A 19,495-nucleotide genomic window follows, 5' to 3' on the forward strand; every position below is an offset into this window, starting at 1 on the left:
ACATGTCCTCTTTTAAGGAAGTAGGCAATTTTCAGAAATATGGTCTTCCTTTGATCTGTCAAGATTATTTTTATTCTCCATTGATTTGTAGTATTTTTATAGACACCCAAGTTTTTTCTCTTTGCTCATTTTTAAACTTGGCAAGATTTATCAATTCCATATCTATGCACTGATGTTTTAAGTTTGCTTAGAAAGGTTGCTACCAATATGCTCCCTGTCTCCTTCACTTGTATAGTGATAGGTATTAAATCTCTCCAGACCCCATGTATTCCTGTCAGAGGTAGTAGAATGGTAACTGGTAGCAGAGCACACAATGGAAGGTACCATGGGTAGTCCATCCCAGCTTGACAGAAAGGTGGTTGTCTCTGATTCAGTGGACAGAGAGTAGAGTGTAAATTGTATCTCATATCTTCAGGTGTTTTCTGTCTAAAGAGGTGATGTTTGAGAGTATAAGAAAGAGACAGTTGAGTAGATATTTTTTAAGCTTCATCTGCTTATAGTTAATAAATACTTTCTCTTAGACTGTGGAAATGGCTTATCTTTTAGACTAAGCTTTAAAGATGAGTTATCATCTTCTAGTATTTCAGAAAACATACTCACATAACCTCAGAATCATTTAATAAAATAAGTTAGGTGTATTATCTTTTGCTCATTTTATCTGCTTCTGACTTACTTTTCTTTTATTTCATGGATGAACACATACATGTCATTTTTCTCCCCCTAGAACAGTAGTTCTTGATACTGACTGCACTTGGGGTTTCTAAAAACACTGATGACCAAGCCACAATCCAAATCTCTGTGCTTGAGGCCCATATGATTACTTAAAAAGACAAAAGTACTGCAGGAGATTTTACTTTGCAACTAAGGCTGAGAATCTGTTATAAAACCTTTGCTATTCAACTGTGGTCAATGAACCAGAAATATTGGCATCATATTTGAATTTGTTAGAATCAGAATCTCAAGTCCTACTCCAGACTTTTTAGATAAGAATTTGTATATTATCAATGCTCTCAGGTGCCTTGTATGAATGTTAAAATTTTGATAAGCAATGCTTCAAACCATTGCTTGTCAATCCATGTTACATACTAGAATAATAAGAGGAACTTTAAAAGGAACCAGATTGATTTTGGGCGCTGCCTTCAAAGATTTCATTAGTTTAATCCTGGGTGTTTCCATAAGGACTGATATTTTTAAAAAATACTCACACATGATTTAATACCAAGCTGAGATCAAGAACCATCAATCCTAAGAAGTTCTGAGTCTTTGGTGAAACTTGGAAATAACTCAGGTGGCCCAGATACTCCCTCTCATGTGTCAGTCATTATTTTTGGATCTCATACCTCCTTCCTCCTCTAATAATTTGAGGATCTTTATTGACATTTAGAACTTAGATCTCTCTTATCAGGGACAACTGTTTGGCATCCCAATGGTCTCTAAGCAGTAGAACTTCACTTTTTTTAGTTTCTTTAGGAGTAATCATCTATCATTGTCCCTACTTCACAGTCAGTTCTGTTGCCTTGATAATTCAGTATTTAGTCACAGACTGAGACTGAAACTGTGTTCTCAACACCCTCCCCTTTGATTTGGGAGTTGTTATTCTGCATTGTGGGGATATATGAAATTTCTATGCTCACGACTTCAAAGAAAACTTCTAACCACTTAAGAAATATTTATTTTATTTGGAATGATTCCAAAGAAAGTCTTTTGAAGATATTACTGCAGGTGCCTCAAAATTCTTCAGAATTAAATTCCAAAGAGATAAAAGAAAACAATTCAAGAGAGCATTAAGTTCCTGTGCTAAGAACCTGGAAGTTTTATACTGTAAATTGGAGTATGCATTTGTCAAGACATGGAATAATTTGAGCCCAAATTTCTGGAGCAGACACCAACTTAACAAAAAGTCTTTGGAGAAATGTTTAAATTTTGACACTTTAATGTTTTGTTATTCCAATATGTGAACAATATCAGTGGAATCCTAATTTATTCTGTTACTCAATAAAGCAATATAGTGTCCTTAGGAACCTGATTTAATCCTGCATTCAGGTAAGAGAAAAAAGAGATTATGCTTATGTCACAGACATGAAATGACAGGTCCAGTCCACCAGATCTAGTAGTTGGGTTGCAATTCCTAGGTGAGTTCAAGGATAGACCCAAATTTTTGGGTTGTATCATAGTGGTGGTGATGATGTTTTGATTATTCAAAAAATTTGATACTCATAAATAAATCCTACGTACTTTTTCTACTGTAATCAATATAATAATTTGCATGTAAGAATTTGATAATGATTAGTTAATTCTCCTTTCTATTTCATCAATTCCCTAATAAAAAATGCTAAAATTTTGCATCTTTTTATTTTTTAATGTTATCTTTTATTCACCTTGAATAATTTGAAATTATGTTTTTAACTGGGAACATGGATGAGCTGTTTAAAAATAATCTACATGAAGCATGAGCATGAAGTCAATGATAATATTAAAGATGAGTGAAATTCTGAACAAATTAATATTGATTTTTTTCTCCCCACAGCTTTCCAGCAAAGAATGTAGCAGAAAACATGATAGGATTATGTCAGTTGCAATTAGCTAATCCATAAGCAGTAGAATCAAATCTAAAAAAAAAATCTAGAGTATTAAACAGTTGTTTAAAATATGGTATACAAATGTACTGTATAAATTAGCACAACCCAGGAATTAGACATAAGATTTTTTGGGCTTAGATAGTAAATTGTGCACATAATTCAGGAGAAATGAAGCAAATATAGAAAACATGACTTTAATGAGCTATGTTTTGATAGTCAATGGTTTTTTGTCCTATTTTAACTCCCAAGTGGGTGATACATAATGTGGCCAACGCCTGTAATCCCAGAGGCTCAGGAGGCTAAGCCAGGAGGATCGTGAACTCAAAGCCATCCTCAGCAAAAGTGAGAAACTCAGTGAGACCCTGTCTCTAAATAAAATACAAAATAAGGCTGGGGATATAGCTCAGTGGTCAAGTGCCCCTGAGTTCAATTCCCAATACACCCCCTACCCCTGCCAAAAAAAAAAAAAGAAAAAGTCAAAGTGATTTTTAAAATTTATTTTATTGTATAGCATAAGACCAATATTCATAAAGGTTAAACCATAGAAACAAACATACAACTCACTGATTTGACTCAGAAGTGTAACTACCACCTGGGCTAGCACTTCTGAGCCCCTGTTTCTGCTCAGTTGTAGTCAGTTCCCTCTCTCCTCATCAAAAGGATCCTTGGCCTGTCATTTTCTTGAGTGTTTTGCTTGTTTTTAAACTTTATATAAATGAATCATCCAGGAAGGATTTGTTTCTCAATGTTCTGTTTGTGGAATTCACCAATGCTTTTGATATACCTTTAATCTATTAATTTTCTTCCATATACTATGCTTCCATATACCATGCATTATACTATTGGGGAAGATTTGGAGAATAAAAAATTAAGAAGCTATTATGAATAAAGTTACTATGAACCTTTTTATATGTGTCTTTTAGTGCATATATGCACTTCTCATACCTAGGGATGAAATTATTTGTTGCTGCAACATCAAGCATGTATATATTCAACTTTAATAGAAAATGACAAATAATGTTCAATAATTAGGTCAATATTTCCACTAACAAGCCATTAGAGCTTTTTGTTTTACATCCTTACTAACACTTGGTGATTTTATTCTTTTTGTTAACAATTCAGGCAAGGTATATATTAATATCTCATAATTTTAATTTATGCTTTTTGACTGCCAATAAGGTTGACCAATGTTTCATGTGATTTTCACCACTTGAATATCTGTTTCTATGAAGTGCCTATCGAAGCTGTGCGTTATTTTAATTGGATTTTTTCTTATTGATTTATAAAAGTTCTTTACATATCATGGATATGAGTCCTTTGTTGGTTTTATATGTTCAAAATATCTTCTTATAATTGTGCCTACTCTTTTAACCCTCTTAATGCTGTCTTTTGAAGTGTTTGTACAGATTTCAGAAAAGACTGTTAAGGGGCTAAAACCCTTATTGTCTAGGAAGACTTCTCTATGTTGTCATTTTTACTTCCACTGTATGTTTTAGTTACTATAGACAAAGACCCCTATCTTGACTACCATATTCTTGGTTGCAGTTGCATTACAGAGCCCAGTAAGTTCAGTGACTTTCACAAAAATAAATAAAATATTTACCAGTATAGGAAAAATATTTATATTAACTTATAGAATTTTTTCTGATTTGATAGTACTGTAACTTATATGATATATCATACTATTTTGAAGTGTCTTGTTTCAGTAGACATGAAAAAAATAGGCATTGAATAACATATCTTTAATGTTTACTATATTGAGACATCGTCTGAGTTCCTCTTTAAGATGTTAAAAATATGTCAGCCAGGATGATCATGAAAAGATTTTTATGAACATGTCTTAATACCAAAAGTTTATTTCTATTTTAAAGAATGAATAGTCAGAGACATGGAACCATATGTTATTTTGAACCTAAGAAAAATACATCCTGTCATTTAATAGATTATCCTACTTTAATAAGTTATCATTTCCTATACCATTGTTATTATCATTGTGTCTTAGAGAAGTCTTTTGAATACTTGACACCCTGTCTCACATTTTCAAGTCCACTTTATTCATAACGGTGAGGGTGTTATTTCCTCAAGTTTATTTTATGACTAGTATTTTAAAGGTGTGTAATGAGTAATTTTCATGCTTTTATAAGAGGAAACACTAATAAGTCTCACAATTGTGAGAATATGGGTCATGTTTAAGGATCATGTACATAGCAAACGAGTTTTGAGGGCTGAATGCCTGGTGTTATAGACATCCAAACTATTGAAGCAGAATAAACTGAAATAAATCTCTGGATACAGTGATGAGAAAAAGTGTTTCAGAGATATGAGGAACATAATACCAGTGTTGAGGCATGGTTACTGTGAGATGTGCCCTCTGACAAGTTATTGGAGAGTCAGAACAGCTGTGTCATGAAACACAAAACAACTGTGTCTTCCTGCATTGGGTAAGTCCAACAGAGAGACTGAACTGATTTCTTAGTGTAACTCTAATAATTTCAGTGCTTTTTTTTTTTTAAATACAAAGGTATATTTATTTCATGATGATAAAAATGTCCATTGATGACATATAACTTCAAGTTTTATGTACCTAATACCATAGCCTCAAAATACATCAAGCAAAAATTAAATGAATAATAGCATAATTTGTAGTCTTTTGGGGAAATATTAACATGCCTCTTTCAGTAAGAGCCCCAAATCAGTAAGTATAAAGGAGCTATGAACACGGAAATGAGTAAACATAATGTGAAACAGTAGAAACGAAGGACTATATTCCATTTCCTATGGAGGTTCTGTCACAGGGGAACGATGGCACCAAGTAGGAACAGGAATCAGGCTTATTTAGCTTTAGCCAGGGTTGCTGTAATCAATCAATCCTCCTGAACTCCAAGTTCAGATAGTTTCAGAACTTTATACCAAGCATGTAAGGGGAGGGGCTCAGAAGTTTACAGTCTGCAGAGTTCACACAAGAGCAGCTTTTTCTTTCACTGTTCTAGGCAAATTAGCTTCTTCTCCCCTTTCTTCCTTCCTGCTGCCAGCAGTTACCATGGAGCCAAATTAGTAACTTCTCTTTTTCTTTCTTTCTTTTTTATTTATATATAATACTAGAATGCATCACAACTCTTATTACATATATAGAGCTCAATTTTTTATATCTCTGGTTGTATACTTAGTACACTCACACTAATTCGTGTCCTCATACATGTACTTTGGATAATAATGATCATCATATTCAACCGTCATTAATTGCCCTATGCCCCCTCCCTTCCCCTCCAACCCCTCTGACTATCTAGAGTTCCTCTATTCCTCCCATGCTCCCTCTCCCTATCTCACTATGAATCAGCCTCCTTATAGCAAAGAAAACATTTGGCATTTGTTTTTTTTTTTTGGGGGGGGGATTGGCTAACTTAGCATTATCTTTTCTAACTCCATTCATTTACCTGCAAATGCCATGATTTTATTCTCTTTTATTGCTGAGTAATATTCTATTGTGTATATATGCCACATTTTTAAAAATCTATTCATCTGTTGAAGGGCATCTAGGTTGGTTCCACAGTTTAGCTATTGTGAATTGTGCTGCTATAAATATTGATGTGGCTGTGTCCCTGAAGTATGCTGTTTTTAAGTCCTTTGGGTATAGACCGAGGAGAGGGATTGCTGGGTCAAATGGTGGTTCCATTCCCAATTTTCTAAGAAATCTCCATACTGCTTTCCATATTGGCAGCACCAATTTGCAGTCCCACCAGCAGTGTATGAGTGCTTTTTAAATGCATTTTATTGGTGCATTACAATTATACAAACTAGTGGGATTTATTGTGATATATTTATTCATGCACATAACATAACTTGATTAATTTCATTGCCCAAGTATCTCCAATGACTATTTGAAGTCCTTTTTCCCCCTACAGCAGTTAGTTACGGAGATAACAGGCTAATTAGTGATAATTTATTTGATTCTGATGAAATCAGATTGAGAAAACATTAGGTAACTATCACCCACATAGTACACACTTAGGATAAGATGGCACTAGGTTTTTATTTCTGATCCAGAAATAAAAAATGGATCAGATAAACTGGATCAGAAATGTATATGATATACTACTGATCTTTTTAAGTACATCTGATATTTTGGGGATTTCATCAATCTTATTTCAAAAAAATTTCATGCTTCATCCAGTAAGTTGTCATTTTCCTTTGAAGTGGTAATAAATCTTGGGATTTAGCTCTTGACTCAATTATTGTTCCCTTTGCTGTAAAATTTATTTTGAAAAATTGCATGAAATATTTGGTAATAATATTAGGTCCCATATTATTAGTGTTCTACAGAATGTTTCTTTTTCAAATTTCTTATCTATTGAATATATATAATCATATGTAAGATGCAGTGCTGCATGCTGGAGGGAACAGTTCACCTTTAAAAGCTGAGATGTCCAATTTTTAAAGTTTCTTTATTTTTGTGTCTAACCTTAATAAATATTAGTGCACTTTGATCAAGTTATTGTGACACAAACAAGAGACAGTGTATGTAAACATCTAACTCATAGAAGAAATTAACATATTTTTAAAAGTCTGTTTTATATTTTTCCTATTTTTATAATATCACTATAGTCAATTACTATTTAAATAAAATATAGAGAATCGAATAGTAAACCACCCATTTATGTATATAGAAGATCTGTGATCATGTAAGACTTGTAAATCTCACTTTTTTTAAAAAGAGAGAGAGAGAAAGAGAGAGAATTTTTTAATTTTTTTTTTTAGTTTTCGTTATCTTTATTTTATTTTTATGTGGTGCTGAGGATCAAACCCAGCGCTCCTCGCATGCCAGGCGAGCCCGTTACCCCTTGAGCCACATCCCCAGCCCATAAATCTCACTTTGAGCAGACAGTATTCATGAGATCTCATCATAAAATAGCTCTATTTCTGTCTAGCACTGCCCCCTTTTATGTATTCAGGAGGTTGAATTGTTCTCTGTTCCTGAATGAAACCCCAGTGGGTTTCCTAACTTTTCTAATCACTTTTAGGTGATTCAAGTCCTCTCATCAGTAATTAGAAACTCTAGTCTTATGTTAGTAGTGAAAACATTGAATTTGTATGACCAAAGTCTTTTTCTGCCTTCTACTGCCCAGGCCTGGTTATAGGTTGGATAACTGTAATTGAGGGAAGGGATGAAGTTGCTTTTAAATTTTCCCTATCTTGGATGTCTTTTCCTTTACTCCAGGGACTCTATTATCTTCTCAACACTATTTTGATCCCTCTAGATTTGGAGCATAGGAAAACAGGTGGAATTAATGGGTATGAAATTGGAATGTTCTTACTGCAGTACCACTATTGCAAGCTGATGACACACTCTCCAGGCTTTGCAAAATTTGAGTTTGCTCATTCTCTCCTAGAGAGTCTATAACTGGCACTCTATTCTGCCTTATTGAATATTTCTCATTATCCCCTAGATACTCTGCTGAAGTTTCCTCATTTCTGTGACAGCCTCTTAAACTGCATCTAAGATGACCCCACATTCTATGATTATTGATTCATTTTTCTCTCGCATGTGTAGCCCATATGTGGCCACAGATACCATGTTCTTCAAAGCAGCGATCTCAGTGGCTAGGTAGACAATTAGACAGGGTCCCTAATAGTGTCCCTATTATTGCCTAGAGAATGAAAGCTCCTTTGGTTCCCTGGGAGCTCCACTCAATTGGCTTGACAGAAAAGCAGACACCCTACTGTCCTGCCTTTTTAGTGGAGTAAAAAGACTGGGACTCACATCTCAGATCTCTCTGGAGAAATCTATTTGAAAATGAGTCCACTGTTTCCTGGTTGCCTCACTGTGGGTGAAGAGTTAGAGCCATATAACTAGGTTTTCAGAAACACAATTTGTAAATGCTGCATGTAGTCTTAATCGCCCTTTGAATTGAAATATCTATTGGTTCTTGGTACTTCAGCTGAAAATTCTTTTTATCAATCTAATACTCTGCAATAAGATTACTAATTAGCATCAATAAAAGTAGACTATTTCAATTATATAATTGAATTAAAATATAGAATTCAAATGAACAGATTGTGTATGACATTCAAATAACATGAACAAAATTTTAAAGTTCAACTAAAAATGGAAAATATCATTGAGCTTCAAGGAGACTGGAGACATGAATTTGAAACAGAACCACCTAACTTGCCATCATTTCTTGATTTCATAAGATAGATAATCTGAATATCAGTTTATCTCAAGTATAAAAAAGATAAAGAGGAAGAAAAGCCTCTGTGATCCAGAAATACAGGTAAACATTTAGTGAATCTGTTTCCTTAAACTGAATGTTGGGAGTATACCCGGATTATGTATTTTATTATGACAATAAGACCTCATATGAAAATGGAAATTTCCAAATTCATTTCTGTCATTATTCTTGTTATAGTGACATGAAAAATTTATTTGTCAACATAAATGTTAACTTTTGTTCAGAAAGGGCCTAAAATAGAGAATTTTGGGGTAGGTCTACAGAAAAGAAAGTTATTTTCACTAATTATTGGGAACAATCCACTGAAGACCCTGGTTAATTAGTATGTGAGTAATTAAAGCAGTATGAAAAACATAGCTGATAATGCAAAGATGAGAGTTTGCTAAGGAATTTGTTTATTTCCAGTTATGATTCTACTACTGGCTTTTGTCAAATAGTATAATTATTTAAATTTGATTTTTATAACTAACCATTTGTTGAAAATACAGTCTATATTCCAAATGAAAATAGCTAATTTGTTTGTTTATGGTTATAAAAGTAATACATGTTACTTGAACTTCCATTGTTATTTAAAATTAGGACAGACAAATCCCTCTTGCTCTTACTCCATTATCATTGATGACCACTCTACAGCATCTGATATTATTGACTTCTTATTCTGTTTGAAATTGTCTTCTTTGTTTCCTGACACACTATTTTCCACATAGGATGAAAGCTCAATGAGGGCAGAAATATTTTTTTCCATTTACATCTGTCTTACTTAATTCCTGTTTAGAACAGTACTTGATGAAAGGAAGGTATCATTAAATATTTATTTAATATTTGTCCTTTTTTCATATCTGTGCATTCCTCATCTGATTCTCCCTTTTCACAAATCTTAAACCTGACTACTTCCCCACCATTTAACAATTGCCCAGTCACAGGATTCTTTTGACAAATAAGATAGCAAAATTGTTAGGAACCTCATGAATCTCACCATCTGATTCTTATAATTTATTCCACTGTGTTTTTAAATATTATTTGTACTGAATTAATTCTACTTTAATTGCAAAAAGGAAATGTTTTTCCATGTTGTAAAAATACATTGAGGATATTTTGCTTATTTTCTGTATTTCTTTATATAAAATATGCATGTAAATATTGGCATAAGTATACTAAATGCTTTGAAACTTTATGCTACAAATGAATGTATAAGAACAAAAACAAGCCATGTAGAACTGGTTAGAACAAATAAATAAATTAATTAAAAAAAAACGAAAACCAAAATAACAACAGCAGCAAAATGAGGGCAATTATATTGAGTCAGGGAAGGATTTTCTCCATATTCAATATCCATATCTACCCTTCTCTGACTTGAAGAATTTTGTTTTCCTTGTTAGTATAGCTAACTAATTCTATTTCCTATACAATACGTCTTGAATACCAATATAGACATTTTAATCATTATTTTACCATGCATTTTTAAAAAGTCTACGTTAAATTCAGTGTACTAGACCAAACTTACTTTTCATATTGACTGTATTTTCTCTGAACTTCCAGTTGTTTCTAAAGAAGATAAGATTTGTCACAATAATTGTAACCTACTTGTTCCAGAACAAAACTGAAATCATTGAGCAAGTTTATTTTCTCCTTTAAAAAAGATTAAAAACAACAGCAACATCAAAAGCCTAGTATCTGTGAGGTCTTGGGTTCAATTTCCAGTCCTGAAAAAATGCCCCTAAACAACAATGATCAAAAACAACATTTTTGATAATTTTGCATCATTAAACTGATGACAAGTCACTGACAACTTTTCTCGTGTTTATTTGCAGTCCATATTTCTTCTCTGGCAAAGTGTTGAAATACGTTGCCCATTTTAATTGTTTTTACTGTTGAGTTTTGAGAAGTCTTTATATATTCTGGACATAAGATTTGTTGAACATGCAATTTGTTCGTGTTTCTGATTTTTCATAGACACTCCATCACAGCGAGTACAGTTTATTCTTGGAACCGAGGATGATGATGAGGAACACATTCCTCATGACCTTTTCACAGAACTGGATGAGATTTGCTGGCGTGAAGGTGAGGAAGCTGAGTGGCGAGAAACGGCCAGGTGAGGATTTTGGTTGAAGGTTGAAGGCATATTAAAGAATTTTTATGTTATTGGAAAAAGAATTTCCCACTTCAACGATTTCACAAACATCAGTGATTACTGCTGATTTCTGAACTTGCTCATCTGGCCTGGGCATATCCTATAATGGGATATAGGTCAGAATGAAATCTGAAGGCAGTAATTATAGTAAACAGTGATGCAGAGCCAGCAACAGCTGCAGTCTTAAAGATATACAGTAGCATAATTTGTGTGTCATCAACAAAACAATAGAAATCTAAAAGTAATTTATTTCTATCTTTTCAGCTGCTGGCTTGAACCCAAATTGGTGATATTACATGATAATTTGAGTGTGGGCTTTTTTTTTTTTTTAAAGAAAGGGCAAATATTATGATAAGAGGCTTTAGGATATAGGCCTGGATTTCATGTCCTATTTAGTGAGGATAAAAATATTCCGTAATATGTTTATAAGATATGAATACATTTAAACAGAGTGTTTTATCAAAATGGTTTTTTTATTAATTTATAATTCCTCTTTGTATGCTGCCAAATAATTAACGAATTACTATAAAAAGTAATGAATCAAATTTCTTGCTTGCTTTTAACTCATTCTTGCTTCTTTAACATTTATGGAGTATCCTTTATATGCTAGGTATAATGGCTATAGAACAACTACAACAAAACCTTAGGTCTTTCCCTTAACAATTTTATAGTCTAACTTAAGTCAACAAATATTGTAAAGGCTGTAAATGAATGCTCTGGTTCAGGTATACAAAAGGAACTGTGGGCACAGCTAGGGTTGTCATTTACCCAGTGCTTCTCTAATTTTTATGTGAATACAAATCACCTGACATCTTGTTTAAAATGTAGATTTGGTAGGTTTTGGGCATGGAGTCTGGTCATGCTTTTCTAATGAGCTCCCAGTTGATGACATGTGTAGCAAGTATATCTAAACCACAGGGCTGAAGGAAAGGGGAGCAGGATAGCTTCCCTGGCATAGGTTATTGCTCTTGAAGTTAACTGGGCAAAAAAGCAGAGGAGCAGGTATACAAGGAGGGGAACATGATGTGTTATTGATTCAGGGTTTCCTGTTTTGTGGGGCTATTCTTTCCATGGACAGACAGCTCTAATTATTAAAATTTTTTTTCTGTTATTAGTGGACCTCAGATTGCAATAGTTTTCTGAAAGTTACAGAACTCTATTGGATCATGTCAAACTTGTAGTTTTATTTAATTATTGCCTTAACAATATCACATCAGAATTAATATGGAATTGATCATATAATCATGGTAATGAATTATGAATAATAAGGGCCCACATAATTTTTGTTTGATACAGTGGCCTTTACAGCTCTCTCTTATTTAAAAAAAAATACTAAATAGAAGAAAACCAAAATGACTAACATCTAGTTCATCCATGTTGACATCTATAAAAATGGCTAATATTTGCCGATATTTGACATTAAAAAGTATAACACAGTAGAAAACCCAGGGTATCCCTCTACCCGTATGCAGGTAGTTGTCTTCAAAGGCAATTAGTTAACAGTGTTGTGCATATTCCCAAAAAACTTAAAATTCCAAAATCCAAATTCCAAAATGTCCTTTTTCAATTTTTACAGTAGAAATTATATAACACATGGTGTTCATACCTTATTTTTCTCACTTATATTTATAACATTTCCTGTATCAGCAACATAGACATACTTTTTTTGGGGGGGTGGGCTACTAGGGATTGAACTCAGGGGCACTTGACCACTTAGCCACATCTTCAACCCTATTTTGTATTTTATTTAGCAACAGAGCCTCGCTGAGTTGGTTAGCACCTCACCATTGCTGAGGCTGGCTTTGAACTTGAGATTCTCCTGTTTTAGCCTCCCAAGCTGCTGGGATTACAGGCATGCACCACTGCACCTGGCTAGACATACCTTTTCTTTTAAAATGACTGCATTCAGCTGTATGGAAAAACTTTATATAACCTATCATGATAGACATGTAGACTGAGATTTTTCCCCCATAAAATTGTTATAATGTTTATTTACAAATGTATCTTTTAGGTACTTATATAGGGTAAATTTGTAACAGTAGAATTTTATGTACCAAAGAAAGCAGATATTTTAGATATTGCAAAATTACCATCATAAAATGTTTTACTAATTTACACGTCCACCAATAGTGTATGAAGAGTGACTTATTTCCCCAAATCCTTGTCAGGCTAAGTCATCAAACTGTTTTAATTTTTCCTATTTCATATACGAAAACATGAATCTCATTGTTTTAATTGGTTTTCTTTAATTGTTAGAGAGGTTCAATATCTTTTCATGTTTTATTCTTCTCTGGTGTACTTATTGTTCATTCCTTTTGCCCTTTTGTGTCAAATCATTCATTATTTTATTTGCCCTTTTGAATACTTTAAATTGGTGGTATGTTATTTAGTTATTACCTCTGGGTTTTGTTTTTGTTTTTGTTTTTTTTTTTTTGTTTTGCATCAGGGATTGAACTCAGGGGCACTTGGACACTGAGGTACATCCCTAGCCCTATTTTATATTTTATTTAGAGACAGGTTTTCACCAAGTTTCTTAACGCCTCATCATTGCTGAAGCTGGCTTTGAACTCCTTTGAACTGCTTTGATCCTCCTGCTTCAGCCTCCCAAACTACTGGGATTAAAAGTGTCCACCTCTGTGCCCGGCCAGTTATTACTTCTTTTAATGAAAATTTTACATGAATTACTCAATTTTACTTATGATAATTTTTATTGTAATATTTTAAAGATAGCTGTTTAAAAGTTTTTATTTAACCTCGTCAATTTGAAGATTAAGAACTTTCTACTTTATTTTTATTCTCCAACAATATAAAAAACTAACTAAAAAGGAGCTTTAAAATATATATGTGCTCAAAATTTTTATTTGATGACAGGAAAGCAATGTATAATAATCTTTTCCACAATTAAGTGATAGAACCTTTTCTCTTTCATGAATAAAGTTATTGATAAGGAAGTTAAGGTGCCCACCTTCTTGTTTAAGGCTGGGAGCATCTGTCCTTCACTGGTTATAGGAAACAGGTTAACCCTGATGACTTAAAGGAAGATGTGATGGTTTTGATGACTAGACAACTCTAGTTACTTGGATTCCCTTGAAGTTATTGTTAAGGCTTCCATTTTGGAAGCTTTTCTATTCTTTAACCTCATCCTTAAACTGAGGAGTAAAATTGGAACATGTTTTGGCAACAGTAACTTCCTTATTCTTGGAATGGTTGGTGATTTTCACCTTCTAGGTCAGATGGTGACCCATTCCTTTTAACCAGAAACTTTCCAGTAACTTTTCCATCCTCATAAAGCTGGGAAGGGGCAGAAGCAATACAAGAATCTAGCTTTGGGCTGGAGTTGTGGCTCAGCGGTAGAGCACTTGCCTCGAATGTTTGAGACCCTGGGTTTGATCCTCAGCACCACATAAAAATAAATAAGTGAAATAAAGGTATTGTGTCCAACTACAACTAAAAATAAACATTAAAAAAAAAGAATCTAGCTTTTCACTCCGTCACAATTGAGCAGGTAGTATTGTATCATTCTCTAGAGGATTACCTCGAAGAAGATGTTTATTCTAAACCACCACAATGTATTGCTACTTATCTTTTTTTTATTTATATAGGATAGCAGTATGCATTACAATTCATGTTACACATATAGAGCACAATTTTTCATATCTCTGGTTGTATACAAAGTATATTCACACCAGTTTGTGTCTTCATAACTATACTCTGGATAATAATGTTCATCACACTCCACCATCATTAATAACCCTATGCCTCTTCCCTCCCCCTCCTACCCCTCTGCCCTATCTAGAGTTCATCTATTCCTCCCGTGCTCCCCCTCCCTATCCCACTATGAATCAGCCTCCTTATATATATTAAAAAAAAAAACATTTGGCATTTGATTTTTTGGGATTGGCTAACTTAGCATTATCTTCTCTAACTTTATCCATTTACCTGTAGATACCATGATTTTATTCTCTTTTATTGCCAAATAATAGTCCATTATGTATATATGCCACATTTTTTAATCCATTCATCTATTGAAGGACATCTATGTTGGTTCCACAGTTTAGCTACTGTGAACTGTGCTGCTATAAACATTGATGTGATACCAGAATAGCTAAAGTAATCCTTAGCAGGAAGAGTGAAGCAGGTGGCATCACTATACCAGACCTTAAACTATACTACAGAGCAATAGTAACAAAACCAGCATGGTATTGGCACCAAAACAGACTGGTAGACCAATGGCACAGAATAGAGAACACAGAGGCTAACCCCCCAATTACAATTATTTTATATTAGACAAAGGTGCCAAAACCATACATCAGAGAAAAGATAGCCTCTTCAACAAATGATGCTGGGAAAACTTGAAATCCATATGCAACAAAATGAAATTAAACCCCTATCTCTCACCATGCACAAAACTCAACTCAAAATGGATCAAGGACTTAGGGATAAAACCAGAGACCCTACATCTAGTAGAAGAAAAAGTATTGCTGCTTATCTATAAAGAGCAAAGTTAATTATTTTAACCATGTTAAGAAGGACCAATATTTGTAGTCATGCTTTTGGAAGCTTAGTGGTACAGCTGTTTGAGGTTCAGGGAGACATCTGATGAGCAGTCAAAATAGTAACAGACATTGAAGAGGAGGGTAGATGAATTTTGGCTGAGATACAACACTTTAGGGGTAAACAGAATATATTTATTGAGAACTTAGAAATTTAGTGGTTTTAAAGTGGCAGAAGTAATTTTGTTTTTCTAAAAGAACTAATTTGGGTTAATTCATGAATCCATCTAATTTTTCAAATGCAGTTTCATTCTAATCAATCATTAGCATTAATTTGAAGCACCTTTTTTCTTTTGGTTAATATTCCAGGTGGGATTAATAATTGTCTACCCTAACAGTGGAAATAAAAGCAATATTTTATCAGCACACTGCACCTGTCACATATCACATCTTGAATAATTTATGCCCACTGTTATTGCCAAGTGAAACTTAGGCAAACTTTTAGATTTTGAAGTTTAATTTTTGAATCATAATTATTTAATAAATGTTTCTGAAAACCAGCTGTTCACTTTTTAAAACTCTAAAAGAAACATAAGAAGAGGCTAATGAAATCAACACAATTACAATGTCATGCATATAAATAGTATATCATGTTATTAATAGAAAAGTGAGTAAAGCCACCACAGCTGTGTGGTGATGGAGACAACATGTTCGACTCACTGTGGTTGCCCTTTAAAAATGCTTCTCACAGATGAGCTCAGGGGAAGCCAGGCAGGGGGTACACTTAGCCTCTGATACATACATGGAAGTGTGGAAAAGAAATATTACATCAAAACAGTTTTATTGATGCAGCGAAGATATTTGATACTCAAAATTTAGTAAATGTTCAAGTAATCTAGAATTTTTAGCAGCATGTGAAATGTGAAGATCACGTGAATTAAGAACATTGGGCTTAGATATGTTTCACTCTCCTTAAGAGAGGTATGGGTGTTCTGTGATTATAAATGTTATTCTCTAGCTCCACCCTAACCATATCCACCTCCTTCCATGTGCCCTAACTCTCCTAAGAAAGGATGTTTCATTTCCTCCAAAGCTATAATTTTGGATGATCTAGGAACTTCTTTCTGTATGGATATAAATATATATAAATATGGAATATATATATATATATATATATGGAGTAAAAATTCCTAGAAAAGTTGAACTGAGTTGGTGGTGATAGAATACACAGGAAGAGTTAACTTCTCTAGAAAACATTTATTTCTATCTGGAAAAAGAATTTTCTTTTGTATATTTTCAATTCAAGTATTGTACAGCAGATTGTCATTGACTTAATCCTCAAAGAATTCATGAAACACTTATTTAATGTTTAGTAGAAAGAGACTTCAGTGTGCTAATCATGGATGAAAACAGATCTAGACATACTGGAAGAAATTAAAATAATCTGCTCAGGGTTTAAATCTTCTCCCATCCCATGTAGAAAATGTCATGTATTTGGCCTTCAGCTTTTTATTCGTTTTATTTTTTGTATCATCCATCACATCACATTCATGCTCTGAGACTCTTATTTGCTTTGGTTTGCTATTCAAACAAATGTCAGCAGAGTTTATTTGAAAACTGGAACAAATTGCAGCACTTTAGGTCATTAACTACAATCAGACATCTTGCAACTCATAGTATATTTAGGGACTAAATATTTTGAAATAGACCTAATGTGTTCCAAACCTGTTTATGGGATAAAAAAACAGAAAAGAGAGATATACTCATGTGGCATATATATTATTTTATAGTCTCTTTAAAGCGTTTGTTTAAATGTCTCTTAAAACTTTTGGCATCATTCTGGGGTTGGCATTAATTACTGAATTGTGTAATGTTTAGTATCTTTAGTAACTTGATATTTGTTACTTGTGGGTTCCTTTTTATGGAAAGCACCTTCTGTCTTCTATAAATACTCATAAAATCTATGGGTACATCAAACCATCCATGCATTTAACATATTTGGTAATTTAAACTACCAAATTGCTTGGAACTTCCAGAGATTCCATTCCTTCTTAACAGGGTTCTTAAAATTGAATTTTTTACTTTCAAAACAGCCAAATGAAATGATGTAAATGTTTGGTCCCTTATTTAATTGTTTTTACCATTATTTAGAAGTAAAATTTAACTATAACTTCCTTTTAAGAAAGGGATAGACCATTTTATATGGATGAAGAGGCATATGGATATTTAAAAAATTAAAATGTTATTACAATTTACAAAAAAATACTATTGTATGGGTCAGTTTTACTGATGTAATTAAGAAATTAGGAAACATATGATTTTTAGTTCAGGGTCATGTACAAACACTCTTCAGGTATCCACTCGAATAAAAATTTTAAAGACAAAATTTTAGAAGCAATTTTTTAACATGTGGATGGTAGAAAGTATAACTCCAGAAATAATAAATGGAGGCCATCTTCTCATAGGAAAAAAAATCTATTTCACCTCAAACACGATTAACATCCTTTCATAACCCTATGTGTTCTTTGCCACCCAACATCTTAGAAACTAGATTTAAAATCCAACATGATTCTTCAATCAAATTAGCACTAGCCTAAGTACCTCTATATAGTCTTTCTTTTGCTCCTTTTGTCTGAAAATCACATCATGTCAGTAATAAATAAGGTGACAGAAGATTTAATAAAAGTTGCATCTATTCCTTTGGTGCCACCATTTTGTGGAACATTTCATTATAGTCCATTACACAGAATAGGATATTTGGTTCTTACAAAGGAAAAATATCTATTTTTTTTCTAGCATAGTAGATAATAAAGAAAACAAATATAGTCAGTGTAAAAAAGAAAGGGAGAAAATAAGAACATTTTTCAACTTGAGATTGTTTTTAGACATGGACAAAAATTAAATGTTCAATCAGTTTGTACTATAAGAATTAACATAAGATCTTTGAGCTGAAAAGAACCATAATAAATTCAACACAGGCAATTATATTATGGTGAGAAATATGCACAGACTGGGAAAAATAAAATTAACAACATCCTGGAGTTGAATCCTGCTTTGACAAGATCACTGGCTAGGTGATCTTGGACAAATAATTTAATGTGCTGAATTTATCACATTTTTATTCAGATGAGAAAATTGTAACCCAGAGAAGTTGAAAGAATTTTCCTTGGTCACATGGTAGCTTAATTGTAGAATATGGACAAACCTAGCTTTATTTTTATTCTCAACTAGTCTAAGAAACATTCTACAAAACAATTCTGCCTCAAATTGTCCAACAAGAGGTTGATTCTTTATGATGCTGACATTCATAATGTGACCATGGCCTTAGTAATTTATTGATAATTTAATAATACTTACTAATTCTAATTTATTATATTTATTAAAATCATATTCACTTTCACCAACAATTCTAATTAAGATTTTTATGCTGGATGAATAGCTAAAATGGTCATCTATATCAACTGATATCATCTGAATTATGTATAAAATATAATGAATCTCAATGGTTTTAAACTACAAGTTTGTTTGTTTGTTTGTTTGTTTTAATGGCTCATTGTTCATCTGTATCATGGGATCAGTGGAGGCTCCTCTGTCCATTATAGTTACTTAAAGACTCTGGTTGATAGAGAAACCTCTGTCTCAAACATTGTTTGTCTTCATGCCCAGGATAAAAGAGAGCTCAGAGGCTCTCAGCAAGAAAATACTCCAATATGAAATTGGCACACATAATTTCTTCTCTGAATTCATTGACCAGAAATCATTTTCACTATCATTAGTCAAAGTGACATGCTCTCACGTGGTTAAAGAGGAGCCAGGTAGTAAAATCCTACTCTTTAGTAGGAAAAGGGGAGAACCAGTTACAGTTCATGAGCAATATTGTAATATTCTTCATGTGATGTGTGAGGTATTTTGGCTCTGTTAAGGGCTGAAAAGCTTTAAGAATCACTAACATGAAAAATTTCTAACTGTGTAAATAAAAACATCTATAAAATTGCCAACCTGGAAGAGGATAACTTTCAGTGACTTGGGGCTGAAATGTCAGTTTTTTCCAACCTCGATATG

At 33.2% G+C, this 19,495-nt stretch overlaps 1 protein-coding gene across 4 annotated transcripts in view; it reads left to right on the forward strand.

Moving 5' to 3' along the window:
* SLC4A10 (solute carrier family 4 member 10) overlaps positions 1-19,495 on the forward strand; it is a gene marked incomplete at its 5' end in the record, with an annotated part of 301,407 nt that overhangs the window by 174,172 nt on the left and 107,740 nt on the right. For all 4 annotated transcript variants that reach the window (XM_081262039.1, XM_081262041.1, XM_081262040.1 and 1 more), the window contains one exon: positions 10,763-10,901. In XM_081262039.1, the coding sequence (XP_081118165.1) occupies positions 10,763-10,901 (139 nt within the window). The remainder of the gene's footprint in view (positions 1-10,762; positions 10,902-19,495) is intronic.

The sequence above is a fragment of the Spermophilus citellus genome (assembly GCF_964194105.1).
Source record: "Spermophilus citellus genome assembly, chromosome: 11".
Lineage (NCBI taxonomy): Eukaryota > Metazoa > Chordata > Mammalia > Rodentia > Sciuridae > Spermophilus > Spermophilus citellus.